Genomic DNA, 18986 nt, shown 5'->3' with positions numbered 1-18986 from the left:
TATTTATTATCCTCATTTTATAGATAAACTGAGGCACAAAGAAATCACACAACTTGCCCAGGTCCTGTGCTATTGCTGGTTGAGCCAGATTTTGCACCTAGGCAAGTTGGCATCGGAACCCACACTCCTAACCACCACACGTTCTTGTAACTTGATGGGCTTTACCTGTCAAGACATGTTGAGATGCAAAATCAACAGCAGAAAGACAAGTCAAAAAGCAATTGTAGTGGTCAAGGGACAAAATGATGAGGACCTGAGTCAGGATAGGGCAGGGACAAGGGGTTGCTAAGGACACATTTAAGAATCGATTAGGATGTCAGAACCAACAACTTAATGAGGGAGAAGGACAGATGTCTAGCTTAGGATATTGGTACCCTGAGTGAAGAGGGGAGTGGTGAGCCCCATTTAGATATGCCAAGTCAGAGGCATCCAGAGGAGATGTCCAGCAGACAGGTGGATGAACTGGCCCGGCCCAAAGGCACAACTCAGTCATACACACATTCATTTGGGAGTTTGGTGGCCAAAGAAAAAAACGATCTCCACAGGGAGGTTGGCAAAGGCTTCCTGGGTGAGGTTGGCTTTGAGCCAGGCTCTGAAAAGCAGGATGCTCTGAGAAGTGGGGAAATGGGGGGAGGAGGAGTGGGAGAAGGGATGTCAGTGTGATGAGGAGTCTACCATGGAGGAAGCTAGGGAGTAAGGTGGGCAGGTGCTGGGTTTGGATAGGGGAGGTTATCAGGGAAAAGTGACAGAAAGCTTTGGAATGACTTTTGATGACTTCCTCCTCCTAAGTCTGATTTTTTAAAATGAAAATCGTTATGGAATATTTTAAACTGATGTTCATAGTTGCTACTCCCTCCTTTGCTCTTCCAAAGTAATTTCTTAAAACCAGTGTTATGGGGAGATGTATGCATTCAGCTATCTTTAATATCCTAAAAGACCTTGTTCTTGGATACCTGGGCCACCAGGAGACCTCTCATGTGTCTTATCAGTAGAAACATGTAAAGGGGGCAAGGGAGGAAAGGTGGTGAGAGGTAAAGTCTTGATCAAAGCAGAGAAACAGCAAGACCCCTTTTGTGTGTACAAGGAGGGTGAGCAGTGGAGCATGGATGCCAGATGAGAAAGCCAGCAGGAGCATTCTACCAGGCAAAGGACACTTCTTTGGTACCTTTTCACATGGGCCTCCTCTGGTTTTGAGTTTAGTGGATATATTCAGTCTTGTTGATATCATAGACCAGGAGTGGCTGTGGGCCGTGGCAGTAGCCACATTGCTTCTGCAAGGCTGAGAACACTGCTGTTGCCTGGTTTGTCTCACGGGCTTGGAGTGTAGAAGCATAGGAATTAGGCTAACGGTTGAGAATTAGAAGAAGGATATGGTTTAGAAATAGCACAAAGTTGCCGAAAGAGAGTTTAACAAGACTGTTTACTTCCTCCCCCCCCCATTATTAGAGCAATACATAATTACCAGAAAACATTTGGAAAATGTGGAAGAAATGTAAACACTTATGGTCCGACAATTAATTACTGTTAACTTTTTGACATATTTCTTCCAAATGTTTTCTTAATTGTAATCTTTTTTAGTTTGCTTTGCTTAGTTATGATCAAATCAGATATACAAGAATATATATTAACTTTTTCATCTAATGCTCTAACGTCAACATTTGTCCATCAAACTGAATTTTTATTTCATGTGTCGACCAAAACTCCCTTACCAGTTTATGAGCAAGTCAAGGATCTTCTGGATGATAGCTGGGGGAGAGAAGCAGCAACTGGGGCTGGAAGGCAGTAGGGTCATTAGTCCAGAGCACCCACGTCTGGAGCCCTATTCAGGAAGAAGTGAATGCTGAGTGTGGGTGAGGCCAGTGCTGGTCCTGAGGAAATCCTTCCATTTACCCTTTGCTCTTTATGAGCAAAGAGACCTCATACAAGTACACCTCTCCTGATTTTGAGAGTTCTAGACCAATCCAAGAGTGATTAGAAAATTAGCCACCGAGCCTCCAAGAAGTTCCTGCAGGCCCTAGAACTAACCTTATTTGAAAGGAAGAATCCTGGAACCTCCCACACCTATGAAAATGAGACCACTTTAACTGCTGCACTCTTTATACAGAGAAGGAAAGACCTGGGTAAGCTGCCTTTCCCTGTCTGGAGGCACGATGGCCTCCCAGGTGCTCGGATAACTAATTTACTGACTCCGTTAGCTGTGTGTACCTTCTGTAGAGTAAGTAAGCATGTGGTAGAAATTATGAGTAGTGTACTGGTTCCAGGTTTATGATTTTTTTAGTATGTAAGTTCATTTGTTAATTAGTTGGCTAGTTAGTTGTGGGGAAGATTCATGTCATCCAAGGATGAAAATAGGACCTGGAAAGGTGCTTTCTGCAGACTGCTCAGTTTCTCTGAGACATGAACAGATAGCTTGTTTACTTGCAGAGGAACGTGCTATCAGCTAGGGAAAAGATTTTTTTTCTTCCCCTGACTAAATTTTCTGAGTGTGGGATAAAAATTAAGACATTCAGAGTAACAATGAAACGGTTTAACGTATCATTTATATTAAATACAAGTTTATTGCAATGCTTTTCTCTCCCTATTTGGTGTGTTCCACCTTCTTAATCTAACCTAAATTGTTTCAAGATTGTATTCAGCATGGCACATGGGGAAATCACACAGTTTGGAAACAGGCCCACTTGGGTTTGAATCTGGCAAAGGAACCAACACAATCCTGCTGTATTTTCTCAATAGTTGTATATTCTCAGCAGTAAGATGGAAGCAGTAACACCTATCTCCTTAGGACTATGCAAGGTGAGGTTTGTGAACTATTGGGACCTACAGCGTTGGCCCTTGGTGAACAGTGGTTATTATCTCTTCCCACACTACCACTTAGGAGGCCCACATGCCTGGCAGTCCCAATGGCCTGGTCTGGCCTGACCTGCCCTTGAAATGAGATGCCTGAAATGTGATGGCTGGTGCTCTATGCATGTACCTAAGGATGCTTGAGGAAGATAAAAACAGCCAGCTTTCTCAGAGATTTATGGTTCTGAAGTTCATCTTTAGTAAGTGCTGATCTTAAATTCATACTCACTGGGCCATTTGCCCAAACCCAGGGTAGAAACCATTCATATCTGTGGAGTTGCTGGAAGAATAGCTTTTCAGTCCCTTTTCAGAATTTCCATCTGAATGCACTTAGTTTTGCTGCTGGCAGAAGAGTACCCCCAAAACATTCAGCAAAGGTTTTATGATCTCTTGGGAGGAAAGGTGTTACACAAATCACTCCTAAGTGCACAAAAAGAGGAATTGTGCCAGAATTGCTTTTTGGGAGAAGAGATAAGCTCCAACAGTTATCATGTGGACTTAAATCATTTCCTGCACTGGCAATTTTCCCATTAACCCTAAGCATGGTCCCTTGCCTGCGGCCTCTTCTCAGAGCACCACTGACCCACCTAGGCATGGCATGTGGTGGGACAGTCCCGGCTGCATTCCCAGGCAAATACTCCTGCCCCTCGAAGTTGTGAGCCCTTCCCTGAGGGGTGTTTTTCATCTATACTAATTTTCACCTTTTATTCCTGACTTGTGGCAGCTTGTCGTGAGCCTTAGATAAACAGAAAGGATGTGTCACTCCCTCCAGTGTCTTAGTTCAGGACAGGCCAGGGCACAGTATTGCCCTGGATCTCATGAAGATGGGCTTTGCCCTGGCTGGCCCTACTGGGGCAGGAACACGTGTTCTCCATCCAACATCTCCTGCTGTTTATGTTTTTTAAGTGAAATGGAAGCCTTCAGCCCTAAGCTCTGTGGATCCAGGCCCTCACCAACTTCTGGACAAACTCTTGGCGAGTTTAAGCAGGCGGTTCTTTTGTGCCTTTACATATCTTATTTCTTAACCCACGAAGTTAAGTCATTTCCATAGTGAGCAGGGGATGTCCAAGAACCTAGATTCAAAGTGATTTTTTATTGGTATCCATAATGGAGAGATGCTTCCCAGAGAGTGTCAAGTCTGATTTGTGCCTGAAAGGATGTTTATTTTGAAGTAGTGCTTGGTGCAGGGTGGGAATACTTCATCTGCTGAGTTCAGGAATGCAGATGGGGACTGACCCTGAGGGTGAGTCAGTTAATAAGCAAGCAGCCCCTGCTGGGCTGAGGTCAAAGGGATCCTGTCCAACCAGAGGGATTGGACTCCATCGACTAGCTGGCTCCTGGGATTCTCACATTGGATTCACAGTTCTTTAGAGTAACTTCCAGGAGCCCCTCATCTTCTCCTCCTGAGCTGGCCCTCGGGGCAGAAATCTGGGGTCTGGGGGGGCAACTGCACACTCAGATTTTTGCATTATATTACAACTATCAGTACATGCTGCAGTTGGCCACAGTGTGCTCTGTTTTTGTTTCCAGCTTCCCAGTGCAACGTCAGCTTAAAGAAGCAGAGGAGCCGCAGCATCCTTAGCTCCTTCTTCTGCTGCTTCCGTGATTACAATGTGGAGGCCCCTCCACCCAACAGCCCCAGTGTGCTTCCGCCACTGGTGGAGGAGAATGGTGGACTTCAGAAGGTCAGTACTGGCGAGGAACTGTGCACTCCATAGAACTGCAGCAGCGGCATATCTGTCCCATCCTTGATGAATATCCTTAATAAGAATATGCAGAGCCGGGCGCGATGGCTCACGCCTGTAATCTCAGCACTTTGGGAGGCTGAGACAGGTAGATTCCCTGAGGTCAGGAGTTCGAGACCAGCCTAGCCAACATAGTGAAACTCCGTCTCTACTAAAAATACAAAAAATTAGCTGGGCTTGGTGGCAGGCGCCTGTAATCCCAGCTACTAGGGAGGCTGAGGCAGGAGAATCGCTTGAACCTGGGAGGCGGAGGTTGCAGTGAGCCAACATCGTGCCATTGCACTGTAGCCTGGGCAACAAGAGCAAAACTATGTCTCAAAAACAAAAAACAAAAAGAAAAGAATATGTGATAGTATGTGTACAGCCATTTACTTAAAGATTTGAAATTACCAAGAAAAGTAACCTTTTTTGATAAAGGATATCTCATTTAGCAACTAAAGATCATATTTGATGGGAGTTACGGGAGTCACTTCACATTTTTATAACATTCTCTCTTGGGAAGTTGAATGCATGAAACAGTTAAACAACCAGTAGCAGACTCACAAATAGATAAAAAGAGAAACAGACATAGAGAAGAGCTAACAATAAAATAATTGAGTTTAACTACCTTGTTTAATAATAAGCATGTTATATATTCTTTTGTATGTATCAAATAAAATATGTCAGATTGTCACAATAGGTCAAAAACCAAAGTCTACCAACATGCTGTCTAACAAACGCATCTGAAACAAAGTTACTCAGAACAGTTAAAAGTATAAGGATGAGGCCAGGCATGGTGACTCATGCCTGTAATCCCAGCACTTTGGGAGGCCAAGGCAGGCAGATCACCTGACGTCAGGAGTTTGAGACCAGCCTGGCCAACATGGCGAAACCCCTTCTCTAGAAAAAATACAAACTTAGCTGGGCATGGTGGTGGGCACCTGTAATCCCAGCTACTTGGGAGGCTGAGGCTGGAGAATCGCTTGAACCTGGGAGACGGAGATTGCAGTGAGCCAAAATCACGCCACTGTACTCCAGCTGAGTGACAAGAGTGAAACTCCATCCCCCCCCCCCAAAAAAAGTATAAGGAATAAGGATGAGCAAAGAGACCTCATACAAGTATAAATTAAAGAAAATAAGGGTTATAATATTAATCTCAGTCAAAATGGAATTTCAGGGAAAAATTCACTGAAAGAAGATTATTCATCATGAAGATAGTTGACATTTGAGGACACAAAAGTCATAAAGCTTTATATTCCAAATAACATGAGCAAAGGACACAAACAGGTAATTCACAAAATAAGAAATACAGATGGTTCAGTCTTGTTGATATCATAGACCAGGAGTGGCTGTGGGCTGTGACAGTAGCCACATTGCTTCTGCAAGACTGAGAACACTGCTGTTGCCTGATTTGTCTCACAGGCTTGGAGTGTAGAAGCATAGGAATTAGGCTGAAGGTTTTCATATGGTCAAACATATGAAAAAATAAGAATGTTGCACGTATAAATACATGAAAAATATTTTACTTGTTTAGTAATCGAAGAAACACAAACTAAATAATGAGATACCATTTTCCAGCTTTCAACTTATTAAACATATTTTTAAACACAATATTTGGTTGTAGCATGGAGTGGTAGGAGGGAGGATAGAGAATGTAAATAAGTTGCTGCTAACAATGTTACTTGATGACACCTTTCTGGAGGAAAATTTGGCAATATGATCTTAAAGCCTTAAAAATATCCCTATTTGTTGATGCAGGCAGTTACCCTTTATGGACATAATTATGAATGTGCAAAGATTTAACCATGAGGTCCCACCCAGCATAGATTATAATACCGAAAAATTATAAGCAACCTGATGTTCAACAATAGGCAGTTGGTTAAAAAAAAAACTATAGAATAACTGTGCAATCAAATAGCATACAGCCCTTCAAAATGATATGTCGTAAATATTGCTGATATAAAGAAATGGATAGAGTGTCTCTCTTGTTCTCTCACACACATACACACACAAGCATTTATAAGACTAGAAGGATGTATGCTGAAATATGAAGAGGTTATCTCCTATTACTCACACTGGTGGAATTATAGCTAGGATTTTCTCCTTCCCTCCATACTTTCCTCAGTTTTCAGAAAATGAGCTTAAATTACTTTTATGATTTAAAAAATTATTTTAAAACCACATATGGATGTATAGAAGGGAATTCTGGGAAGATGACAGCCTGAGCACATGGCTCTGACTGTTAAAATTCCCTCCCAGGATAAACCCAGGTGGGCCTGCTGTTGGAGCCTGGAAAGTGCATTAAGGCCCCCAGTTTCCCTGACACCTTCAGGGTAGAGAGCAGGCACAGGATTTATTCTCTCTGTTACTCAGTAAGAAGCAGGGAACCACCAACAGAGGAAAATGCTTACATCTCCCTGAGTCCTTAGACAAACACTCAAAAGTATAGTCCCATGAGGTCCACTAGCCAGAAGGAGCTGGCGGATCGCCTTAGAAAGGGCTCACACTGCCCACACAATGTGTGTGGTCCTTTGAGGGGCTGCCCTGGTGAGCTGGATTGCTTCCAGTGCTTTTGCCTAGGAGGAGCCAGTAGTATAGGGGCTTTCTTCATCTCTGAGGTTTGTTAACTTGGGCTCTGCTGGGCCATGAAAACAGCATTCCTTGCTGGGCCTTGCAGTACTCACTCATTTGCCACTTCCCAGAGAGCCTCATAGACTGACCTGCACAGACACTAAGAGAACCCACAACCTGGTGCAAGCAAAGAAAAATGCAGCCTCCACTGAGAAAGTCCAAGTTGAAAAAACTGTGATGAGACTCCCACTGCGGTAAAACTAAGGGAAGAGATGGAAGAGAACTTTAACGGACAACTCAGGAAATGAATTATGAGTACAAAAGTAACATTTGGAATTTAAAAACTCATGATTTCTAAATATAAAAATTCAGTAAATAAACAGAAGGAGAATGGTCACTGCTGGGAACTGAATTCATGTTCTGGAAAGGCAAGTGGAAGATGAAATATCTTACAATTCAGACCAGAAACACAGAGATGGTAATTGTGAGAGGGGACAGCAGGCATCTAGGAGATGAAACATGCAAATGTTAAGAGTTCCAGAAAGAGAAAAAGTAGTAGAAGAAAATTTTCTTGAGCTAAAAACAAAGCTTGAATCTGTGGATTGAAGGAGCTTACCAAGTGGACAGCAGGATCAGTAGAGGAGCGCATGCCTAGATGTATCTGTTGAAATTCTGAAGTTTAAGGACAAAGAGAAAGTCTTACAAGATACTAGAATAAGTTATTTTCAAGGAAAACAGTTATATTAGTATCAGACTTCTCATCAGCAACACTAAAAGCCAGAAGACTATGAAAAAATATTTATAGGCTACTGAGGGAAAAAAATGGAAACCAAAAATTTTGTATGTGACCAAGATATCATTTATCTGTTGAGACAAAAGTTTCTTAGATATGTAATGATTCAGAGAGGGAACAAAACATAAAAATCTGGGTGAGATTGATACTCAGTTATGATATAATTGTTAAAAATGTTAGAAATAGGCTGGATGCAGTGGCTAATTCCCATAATCCCAGCACTTTGGGAGGCCGAGGTGGGTGGATCACGAGGTTGGGAGATCGAGACCATCCTGGCTAACACAGTGAAACCCCATCTCTACTAAAAAATACAAAAAATTAGCCTGGCCTGGTGGCGGGTGCCTGTAGTCCCAGCTACTTGGGAGGCTGAGGCAGGAGAATGGCATGAACACAGGAAGCGGAGCTTGCAGTGAGCCAAGATTGCACCACTGCACTGCAGCCTGGGTGACAGAGCGAGACTCAGTCTCAAAAAAAAAAAAAAGGGTTAGAAATAAGCTGGGTGCAGTGGCTCATTCCTATAATCCCAGCACTTTGGGAGGCTAAGGCAGAAAGATCACTTCAGCCCAGAAGTTTGAGACCAGCCTGGGCAACATAGGGAAACCCCCATCTCTACAAAATAAATAATAAATAATTAGCTAGATGTGGAGGTGTGCACTTGTAGTCCCAGCTACTCTGGAGGCTGAAGTGGGAGAATTGCTTGCACCCAGGAGGTCGAGGCTGCAGTGAGCCATGATCGCACCACTGCCCTCCAGCCTGGGTGACAGCAAGACCCTGTCTAAAAAAACCCCCAATGTAGAAACAAACATGATTTTTAGGAATAGAACTAATACTAGAACTGTAGTAAGTGGCACAATTAGAAAATAGATCTTTAAAATTCACAGAGGGAGTAAAGGAGAAATAAACAAATTGAACAAGCCATCAATATTAAGGAAAGGGAAAAAGAAAAAATAATAAATAGCAAACATAACATAAAGAATAGGCATAAAACCTAGTTTGATGAACCAGATTCTTCTAACAAAGACCAAGACTACATCAGATTGGTTTGACAAACTCAGCTGTATGATATTTCCAAGAATATGCCTGTCATCAAATAGGAATGATTTTGTCAGTAAGTAAAAGAAAACTGCTGGGCATGGTGGCTAACGCCTATAATACCTGCACTTTGGGAAGCCGAGGCAGGAGGATCACTTGAGGCCTGGAGGTTGAGGCTGCAGTGAGCCTTAATCGCTCCATTGTCCTCCAGCCTGGGTGCCAGAGCAAGATACTGTCTTGAAAGAAAGAAAAAAAGAGAGAGGGAATGAAAGGAGAGAGAGAGAGAAAGTGTGAAAGAAAGAAAAGAAAAGGAAGAAAGCTGACAAATAATAGCTTAGACAAATAGGGGATTATTTTTCTCACATAAAAAGCCTGGGTCAGGTAGTTACTGGGGTTTAGATTTCTGATGATGCCATCAAGAACATGTTTTTCTGTCTTTCTGCTCCCCTATCCTTTGTGTGTTTGCCTTCATCCTCATGCTTGCTATTTATGATCTCAAAGTCACAAGCTTTAGATATCCTATCCACATTTAAAGGAAAAAGATAGGGAGGGGTGACACTGGCCATGTCTGTCCTTTTATGAAAAGTAAATGCTTTCACAGAAAAACCCAGGAGACTTCTGCTTATGTCTTATTGGCCTGACATAGTGCCTGGCAGATTTCTTTTACTTACTGCCAAAATCATTTCTATCTGATGGCAGATATGTTCTTGGAAACAGCGTACAGTTGAATTAGTCAAACCAGTTGGGTATAGCCATTTGTCACATGGCTATCCAATAGCAACAGGGGAGGAATTTAGCCCAGCATATTCTTGCTCTCAACAAAATCAGGAGAAGGGAAGAATGACTCATGAGTAGATACACTAGTCAGTGTGGGTTTGTTTATGCTTCAGTAACAACCTCAAAACCTCAGAGGCTTAAACAATAAAAGTCTATTTTTCACTCATGCTACTTCTTTATAATGGGTTGGCTGAGGCTGAGCCTTTTGTTCTGTGGCACTATCCAACAGAAATATAATGTGAGTCGCATGTATAATTTAATTTTTTCCAGTAGCCACATTAATGAAAATATTTTTAAAACAAGTGAAATTAATTTTAATAACATGTTATTTAATCACTATATCCGAAATATTCTCTCGATATGTAATCAATAGAAAAAAATATTAGTGAGACAATTTATATTCTTTTTATCTTACTAATCCTTCAAAATCTGATGTGTATTTTACACTTACAGCACGTCTTAATTTGGACCAGGCACATTTTGTGTGCTCAGTAGCCACATGTGACTAGTAGCTACCGTACTGGACAGTATAACCATCTTATCCTCATTCACATGCCTATACCCCATCTCTTTGCTTCCATGACTGTCACAGCAGGACAAAGGAAATGTGACAAATCACATTGGCTCTTAAAGTTTTCACTCAGAAAACTCAGAAAAGCATGCCTCATTTCAGCTGACATTTTATTGGCTAAAGTAAGTCACATGACTGCATTAAGTTCAAGGGGAATGGAAGCGTAATCCTCCCACATATTCAGAAAGAAAACTGGAATTATTTGGTGGACAGTGCTAATGACAATTACAGTAGGTGACAGTTTCTGACATAACATCTAACATACAGATAAAGAAAGGTGGAAAATAAAGAAATGGGCAAAATATACAAAGCAGATCAAACAGAAAGCAAGAGTGGCAATATTAATATCAGATAAAGCAGAATTCAAATTCAAAAGCATTAAACAGGATAAATAGGGGTACTTTATGACAAATGGTCTAATACATGAACCGTATAGTAGCCCATAAACCTTTATATATAAAATCAACAATGCCACCAAAGAAGAAAACTATACATGATAAAAAGCTGTCTTCAAAAAATAAACAGCAAACAACACAGAAAAATCAATGGTAGGTTCTGGCTAATGGAATAAGCCAAGAAAATGAGACAATTGTTATAAACATGGAAAAGATACAAAGTTAGTCTTATTTGCAGATGACATGATTGTTTACATAGAAAACCCAAAAGACTCCACCAAAGTTGGTTCAAATCATAAAAGATTTTGATTTCTCATGTTTATGAGAAATGTGTATGCTGTTTCTGGATAGAAAGGCTTAAGTTCTTCTGGGACAAAAAATGTCAAAGAAGAACCGAGAAATTTTTAGAAAGAAAATAAGGAAGACAGTTTGGTATCTTTGTAGATGAAATGATATGAGGAAATGGCATGGCAGCCTTGGAAGCTTTCCTGGGGTGCTCAGCTGTATCTATCAGGAAATAGAAGCCTTTAAAGGCAGTTCCTCCAGCAGAGCTGAGCTCACTTGGACTTACTGTTCATTCATGAACTTCTATTAACATTTGTCAAAATGGCTTTTTAAAGAATTATGTTAACTTTGAGTTAATTTAGTTAATCCAAAGTGGGGTGATACATTATTTCCATAACACTTGTCAATCCGGGAGACCAGACACCAGAGAAAGAGCCCTCTCAGAGTGGGAGAGTGAATTCCCAGAAGAGGACCCTCTGCCTCTTGCCCCTAGCTTGCTCAGGACATTCAGAACACAAAGCCCGGGCCTATTAGATGTGGAAGCAGATTCCAGGCCCATTTCTACTGCTGATTCCTTAAGTATCTGTGCCTCTCGAAATTCAGCATGCCAGAGGAAGAGGGAAGGCTATGGACAGAATGGGACAGATGACCTCTAGGGTTCTATCTACCCTGCATATTTACTTTTGCCCTGGAGAAATGAGGATTTGGAGCCTTTGAGTTTCCAGCTGCTTCTGCAGCAGCAGCTTGGAGTAGCAGCCATTGCCACCATCACAGCCACAACCTGGACCTACAGACCAGAAGCCTCCAGAGGCTGGGAGGAGTCAGCACCCCAATGGCAAAGACCATGGAGGACTTTTAAGGGCAAAGACAGCATAAAACGGATTGTTGGACACTCACAAATACATGCATACCTCATGCTGTATACACACACATACATACATGTAAGCTTCTAGGGTAATTTTCAAGCCCAAATATCCTTCTAGATCAGCACTTTTGCTTGCTCATAGTGGACATTTTGTCAGGCCTTTCAGATGCATTGTTGTGATCTCTTGCATTATGGACGTGCTCATCTCATCAAAAGTGTGTTCTGAAGGTGCACCTGTGTGCAGGGGCTGTCTGCACTCTCCTACTAGAGCCGAGCTTCTCAACTTGGGATAATTTGCCCTCCAGGGAACATGTGGCAATGTCTGAAGACAGATTGTCACTAGAGGGGGAGAGAGCATCTGCTGACATCTGGTGAGTAGAGGCCAAGGATGCTGTTAAACATCCTGCAACAAATAGGACATCCCTCACAACAGAGTTACCCAGCCCAGAATGTCACCAGTGCTGAGGTTGAGAAACCCTACTCTGAAGTGGCCCAGCTGGGTATGGCAGCACATACCTATAGTCCCAGGTACTCAGGAGGCCGAGTCAGAAGGGTGTCTTGAGCCGGGAGTTTGAGGCCACAGTGAGCCATGATCACACCACTGCACTCCAACCTCGGTGACAGAGCAAGACCCCGTCTGTAAAGTAAAATAAAATAAAAATAAGGAAACCCAAATAGGCTGTGAACTTCTGGTTAAAATCTCCTCCAACAAATACTATGCAGCCGTGAAAAAGAAGAAGTCATGTAATTTGCAGCAACATGGATGGAGCTAGAGGCCATTAATCTAAGCAAACTAATGCAGGAACAGAAAACCAAATACCGTACATTCTCACTTATAAGTGGGAGCTAAACACTGAATACTCATGGACAACAAAGGGAACAACAGACACTGGGGCCTACTTGAGGGTGGAGATTAGGAGGAGGGTGAGGATGAAAAGACTATCTCTTGGGTACAGTGCGTATTACCTGGGTGACGAAATAATCTGTGCACTAAACCCCCATTTACCCCATAGGTAAATGACATGCAATTTACCTATATAACAAACCTGCACGTGTACCTCTGAACCTAAAATAAAAGTTTTTTTAAAAGTATGTCCTCCACCAAGTATGTCTGTAGGAGCAGTGACCTACTCTTGAGTCCCAGTATTAGGAATAATATTATTTAAAAGCTTCTTAAATGAATTTATCTGTGCAAGTTCTTGAAAACTTTGATTTATTTGATTGCATTGTCTGTTGGAGAGCAGAATAGCTCTGCCTTGAGTGATGTCACAAGGAAGCTTACAGTCTTTAAGACAAGCCCAAAACCTGAAAAAGGAAGGAACTGTGGAGATCATCTCAAGAGGAAATGATACTTGCTCTTATACTGCGGAGGTGATGACTAGGGGTTAGAGATAATCAAGAAGTTGCTAAATTGTTCTCAGTGTCAAAACAGAGCTCAGAAAGGTGCCAGCCAGCTGCCATTGCCAGCCATCAGGTTTGGCCCCTTCATGTGAGACCTCGTTATCACTGTAACCCTCTTAATAAAAATGGACACATATTTTCACAAATTCTTCAGTGTACAAGGCATGAAGCAGTGCATCGCCTTATTAGGCCATCTAAAAAAGAAGAAACAGAAACTGGAAATGCTCAGTGGAAATAAACTTTTTTATTAGCATTTCTTAACAATGCTATAATGAAGTGTTTCCATCAATTAGGTATGGAATGGCTGGCATTTGGGGCTGAGGAATAATTGAGGCCTTTCCTTGGGGCCTAGGTTTTCTTAACACTCCCTGTGAATACAGGTTGTATTTCCCTTAAAGGAGAAAGCTGTCCCCTTGTCTGTTGCCTGGGAGGGAACTTCTTGTACCTTGCCTTGTCCCCTCTCCCCAGTCTTCCCCTAGAGGAGCTCCTGGAATGACCAGGAGGTCATTGTAATCTGATGAACACGTCTCCCATTCCCTGCATATGATATTGACTTAGTCTTTTTAGGGAAAAACTTGCTTAAAAGAAAAAACAAACAGTTATTAGAAAGAATCAAGGATTAAAATAAAGTATGAGTTTTTATTTTTGTTTTTTAATTAAGGATTGAATTCCTGGGAGTAAGGGAGGCACTATTTAAATACACAAAATGGTTGGTGAGCCTCAGAAGCCCAGCCTGGCTTGTTAGCAGAACGGGTGTCTGAGAGACAGAAGGAGCCTCATGCCTTAACTGTGGAAAATTTTCGGATTCCTCCTGTTCATTAAACACCACCAAGGTACAGAGAATGGCAGATCATGCAGCTGCTGTGCTCGAGAGGGCTCTGAAGTTTCTTTTGAGAATATGATCTTCTCTTCAAACCTGACAATGATTTTTTTTTTCTTTTTCCTCAGGGTGACCAGAGGCAGGTCATTCCCATACCAAGTGTATGTATATTTATCTAATTTTATTTATTAAAACGGTCATAAAATCTTGTGGCTTTGGGCCTACTGATATAAAGGATTTTTTTAATGTTATTGCTTATGTTGAGTTTATCATGTGGTGTGAACAGCTCTGTTCTGTTACAAAGAAAACTGAAGCTACATTTTAAACTGTGAGCAGGAAGTTCTCTACAGAGACAGTTTCCTTTCTCAGGAACAGCAAAGCAGCCAGCATCCATTTACCCAATTCTCATTTTCCCTTTCTCTCTTCTCTGGGAAGGACCTCCAAGCTGAACAAGCTGAGGTTGCCCAGAACCCTCACCCACACCCCACCATCTTAGCCTCAACTCCATAGATTGGCAGGAACATTCTTTTGCCCAGACACAGTTCTTTGCAGCACGTTCAGTCCCAGTGGAACTGGGCTCACCAAGCCCCAGGTCCCCGGTGACCGGACCGTTTCTAACTTATCAGTGGTAGTATGGCTGTAGCTCCGAGATCAGAGAAGTCACCCTAACTATATTCTCTGGAGTTGCAGGACCCATCCCACAGGCCTGCTGTGCTGCAACTCTGCCCAGCTGGGCACTCCCTGAGGCCACCCTCACTTCTGTTGTCAGCCCTGAAATTTGTTCCACCCCAGCACAGTCCTGCACCAGCCACCCCTCAGCCATCCGCTGTCCCTTCTCTTCCTCCTGTTCTGCCAGCAGAGCCACCCAGCCTGAGGCCAGTCAGCAAGAAGTAAACTGAAGACTGACTCGCAAAAGAAACTTACAGTTGAGATGTCTATATCAAACAGACCTTTCAAATAGTCTTATGTCCTTAGAGAAGGATTTAGGTTTCAAAATGTGTCTATAAATTAATTTTTTAGTCTGTAAAGATGATCAGATTCAGATTACTTGGTTCAAATCTGTTCATCTCTCTTTCCTTGGAGTCTTTCACATATTTTCTGGGAACATCCGATAGACACAGCAATCTTACATAGAAGGAGTAGATGGATTTCATGCATACAGGTTGACTCCAAAGGCTTTGGTAGTACATGTCACTTACAGATTGCCCAAAAAGTTTACAGTAATTTCATTTTTTCTCAAAACTCTAACTCTTGATTGACTAACGAGTTGCAAGAGTCTGTGTAGTGATTCTGACTGCCCATGTGCCTGAGGGTTGGGCTTTGTTGGGAAAACTGGCTTTGATCAAAAAGATTGACCTAGCAACCCAACTTTTTATCCAGAGTTTGAGGGAGATGCCCAGCAGAGTTAATACCAGAAGACTCTTTAACCTTTATACAAAGTAGTTTTTGACATTTTTTTTTCCTACAAAGGTACCTACATTAAATGATGGCAGGTAGCATCTCTCCTTCCACCTTCAATGGCACTATTACTGTTTTTTCTTAAAGCTAATTGGCAGCCATGTGCAAAGTTAAGTGCAGAACAAAAGCACTTGTCAGTATAAAAACCCCACTGAAGAAACAGACCCTTTTCCCACAAATCTAGACTCAGCCATGTATAGAATTCTGGAATAAGAGAAACAAGAAAATTCCTTATGTAATGGATCCTGGTGATGGATCAATAAACTGCTGACTGTGTCCTACATGTGAGGTGTTGGGTCAGATCATGTGAACCTATGAACTATCTTGCCCAAAGAAACAGCTGAGCTAAAGAAACTTGCATTTTTGAATGATGACCTCCAGAAAAGTAGTTCCACTAGTGGGCACAGTGTGATTTCCACTGCCTGCTTAGCATTATAGGACTGATCCCAAGTCCATCTGAGGCCAGCTCAGCCCTGGAATCAAGTCTTGGGAGCCCCTGCAAAATTTGCACCTACCTGAAAAGGCTGCAGGTTACATAAGCAGCGTGGTCCTGGCTTTTCTGGACCTCGGGGGGACCTGGTCAGTGCTGGGAGCCCTGAGATCTTAGGGTTCCATACATAGAACCAGAAATCCGGGCTTGTGCTGAGCCTCCAAACCGGATCCCACAACCTCCTGAAAGCCTTCTTCAGGCCCTGAAGGTAAAGAATCCTCTAAGCCTGTGATGACCAGAGCAACTGCAGCTGGGGTCCCCATCTGTGCCTGTCACTTCACCCCTCTTTTTTCATTCGCATGCTGCTCTGTTTGTATGTGTAGGTTTGGTCTTTTAATTTTTTGCTAAACAATAATTCAAGCTCATGGTTAATTATTAAATATTGAAGGATTTGGGATTAACACCTGTGGAAATACATATATACATACCATACATACATGAAGTTGAAAGATTAAAGCAAAAAGAAAATATCTCTCAATGTAGTCCTACTGCCTTCTAGGTAGTACCACTTTTAATATATGTCATTTATCCTTCCAGAAGTTTTCCAAACACAAACATAGTTATATAAATGAAGTTGTGTTGTATTCACCATTCTGCAAATTGCTTGTTACTTTCTAACAAGATGCCTTGAACATCTTTCCAAATATTAGTAGGTATATATCTGCCTCATTGTTTTATATTTCATTGATGGCATTTACTTTGTTTCCACTTCTGTGCTATTACAGATATTTCTCTTAAAAATATCCTCTTTTCTGTGTGCTTATGGACTTGTGTGATAGTTCTTTGTGATCAGTTTCTATTTGTGGAAATGCTAGGTCAAAGGATATAATATTGCAGTATTGGTACATTAAAGCCAAATTGTCCTCCAAAAGCCTATGCTAATTTACATTCCCATGAAGTATCTATGAGATTGCCTCATACCCTTACTGAAAATGATTATCAAATGTTTCAATCTTTGCTAATCTGAAAGTAAAGAATGGTAGCAGTGGCTCACACCTATAACCCAAGCACTTGGAGAGACCGAGGCAGGCAGATGGCTTCAGCTCAGGAGTTCACAACCAGCCTGGGCAATGTGGTGAAACCCCATCTCTATAAAATATACACAAAATTAACTGGGCATGGCAGCTGGGCGCGGTGGCTCACGCCTGTAATCCCAGCACTTCGGGAGGCTGAGGCGGGTGGATCACCTGAGGTTGGGAGTTCCAGACCCGCCTGACCAATATGGAGAAACCCCGTTTCTACTAAAAATACAAAATTAGCCGGGTGTGGTGGCACATGCCTGTAATCCCAGCTACTTGGAAGGCTGAGGCAGGAGAATTGCTTGAACCCGGGAGGGGAGGTTGCGGTGAGCTGAGATCATGCCATTGCACTCCAGCCTGGGCAACAAAAGCAAAACTCTGTCTCAAAAAAAAAAATACAATTAGCTGGGTGTGGTGGTACATGCCTTTAATCCCAGGTAACTCGGGAAGCTGAGGCAGGAGAATCGCTTGAACCTGGGAAGCGGAGGTTGCCGTGAGCCAAGATCGCACCATTGCACTCCAGCCTGGGCAACAAGAGCAAAACTCAGTCTCAAAAAAAAAAAAAAAAATTAACCAGGCGTAGTAGTGCATGCCTATAGTCCCAGCTACTTGGGAGGATCACCTGAGCCCAGTAGGCGGAGGTTGCAGTGAGCTGAGATGGCGCCACTGCACTCCAGCCTGGGCTACAGAGCCAGACCCTATCTCATTTCTTTATCAGTGAATTTGAACAGCTTTTCATAAGATCATTGGCTATCTTTCTTCTTCTCTATTCATTTCCTCTAGTTTTTTATGCTGTGTTGCTTGTCGTTTTAAATTTTAAGGAAATTAGTACTTTTCCCAAATATATGATATATCTTTTGGCCTTGTTTGTTTATAATTATTTTGGCCACAAGGAAGTTTTAGTTTTATATAAGTAAATATTAATGTCATCCTTTATGCTCATTGATTGTATATTTTCTTCTAGTATTTTAATCGTTTTTAGTAGTTTCACCATTACACCTTTATATCTTTGATCCATTTGGAATGTTTGTTGGTGTAAGGCATGAAGTAGGAAACTGTCTTTTTTTCCAAGTGGCTACTCAGTTGTCCCAGCACCATTTAGTGAGTAATCATGTTTTGCATGCCTATTGGAAATGACATTTTTATCCTTACCATTAGTATCATTCATCTCCCAACTATGGGCCAGGATTTAGGGCCTTCTTAGTGGGAAGCTTCATGGGCTGTTTGGTGAACATCGGGTATTGAAAGATAAGGAAAAAGGTGCAGAGGGAACGAAAGTTTGAAACTGCTGATGTATGGGTGGTCATGACTTGAGGTGAGCACTCGAATGCCTTGACCCCAGTGAGGAACGCCACTGAGGCTGTGTCCTGAGTCCTACCGATCCCACACTTTTGCTTAAATTACACACCACACTGATGCTCACAAACATGAGGCTTGCAGTGTAACCAAGCCATAAACGTGGTGAAAGAGGAGAGGATTTGTTTTCTAACAGCTATGTTTCTATGCTATTTGCTTAAGGCTTTTAATACAGCAATAGTACACTTCTTTCCACGAAAACATTATAAAGAATATACAAGCAGGACAGCTATTCTGATTAAAAGCAGTCTAGAGATCCTCTTGCTCCCCTCCTGCATTAGGCCCCGACATCCACCCGGAGCTCTGAGGGCTTGGGGAGCACAGCGTGCAGACCTTGAGTCTGAGAAATCTTAAGTAAGGAAACAGTAATCCAATGTACTAGGAAGAGGTACTACATCTGTAAGATTTATGAGGGTTTGTGGGGTGGGTACTCCAAGAGGAAATAAGCTTAGTGTTAACTCTTCATGACTGCCAGTTCTCTGCCAAGGACAGGAAATTGCAGATTTACTCCCAGGAAAGGAACAGGAACGAATACCATTCCCAAACCGTGGATGGCAAGCCGTGGCCCTCCTCCACCCACGCCCC

At 42.3% G+C, this 18986-nt stretch overlaps 1 protein-coding gene across 2 annotated transcripts in view; it reads left to right on the top strand.

Annotated features, from left to right (window-relative positions):
- CTDSPL (CTD small phosphatase like) overlaps positions 1-18986 on the top strand; it is a 121136-nt gene that overhangs the window by 79781 nt on the left and 22369 nt on the right. For both annotated transcript variants that reach the window (XM_010357266.2, XM_010357262.2), the window contains exons 2-3: positions 4375-4529; positions 14207-14239. In XM_010357266.2, coding sequence (XP_010355568.1) covers positions 4375-4529; positions 14207-14239 — 188 coding nt within the window. The remainder of the gene's footprint in view (positions 1-4374; positions 4530-14206; positions 14240-18986) is intronic.

Source organism: Rhinopithecus roxellana, chromosome 1 (assembly GCF_007565055.1).
Source record: "Rhinopithecus roxellana isolate Shanxi Qingling chromosome 1, ASM756505v1, whole genome shotgun sequence".
Taxonomy (NCBI): Eukaryota; Metazoa; Chordata; class Mammalia; order Primates; family Cercopithecidae; genus Rhinopithecus; species Rhinopithecus roxellana.
The sequence above is the reverse complement of the archived record's forward strand: the minus strand, read 5'-3'. Positions and strand labels throughout refer to the sequence as shown.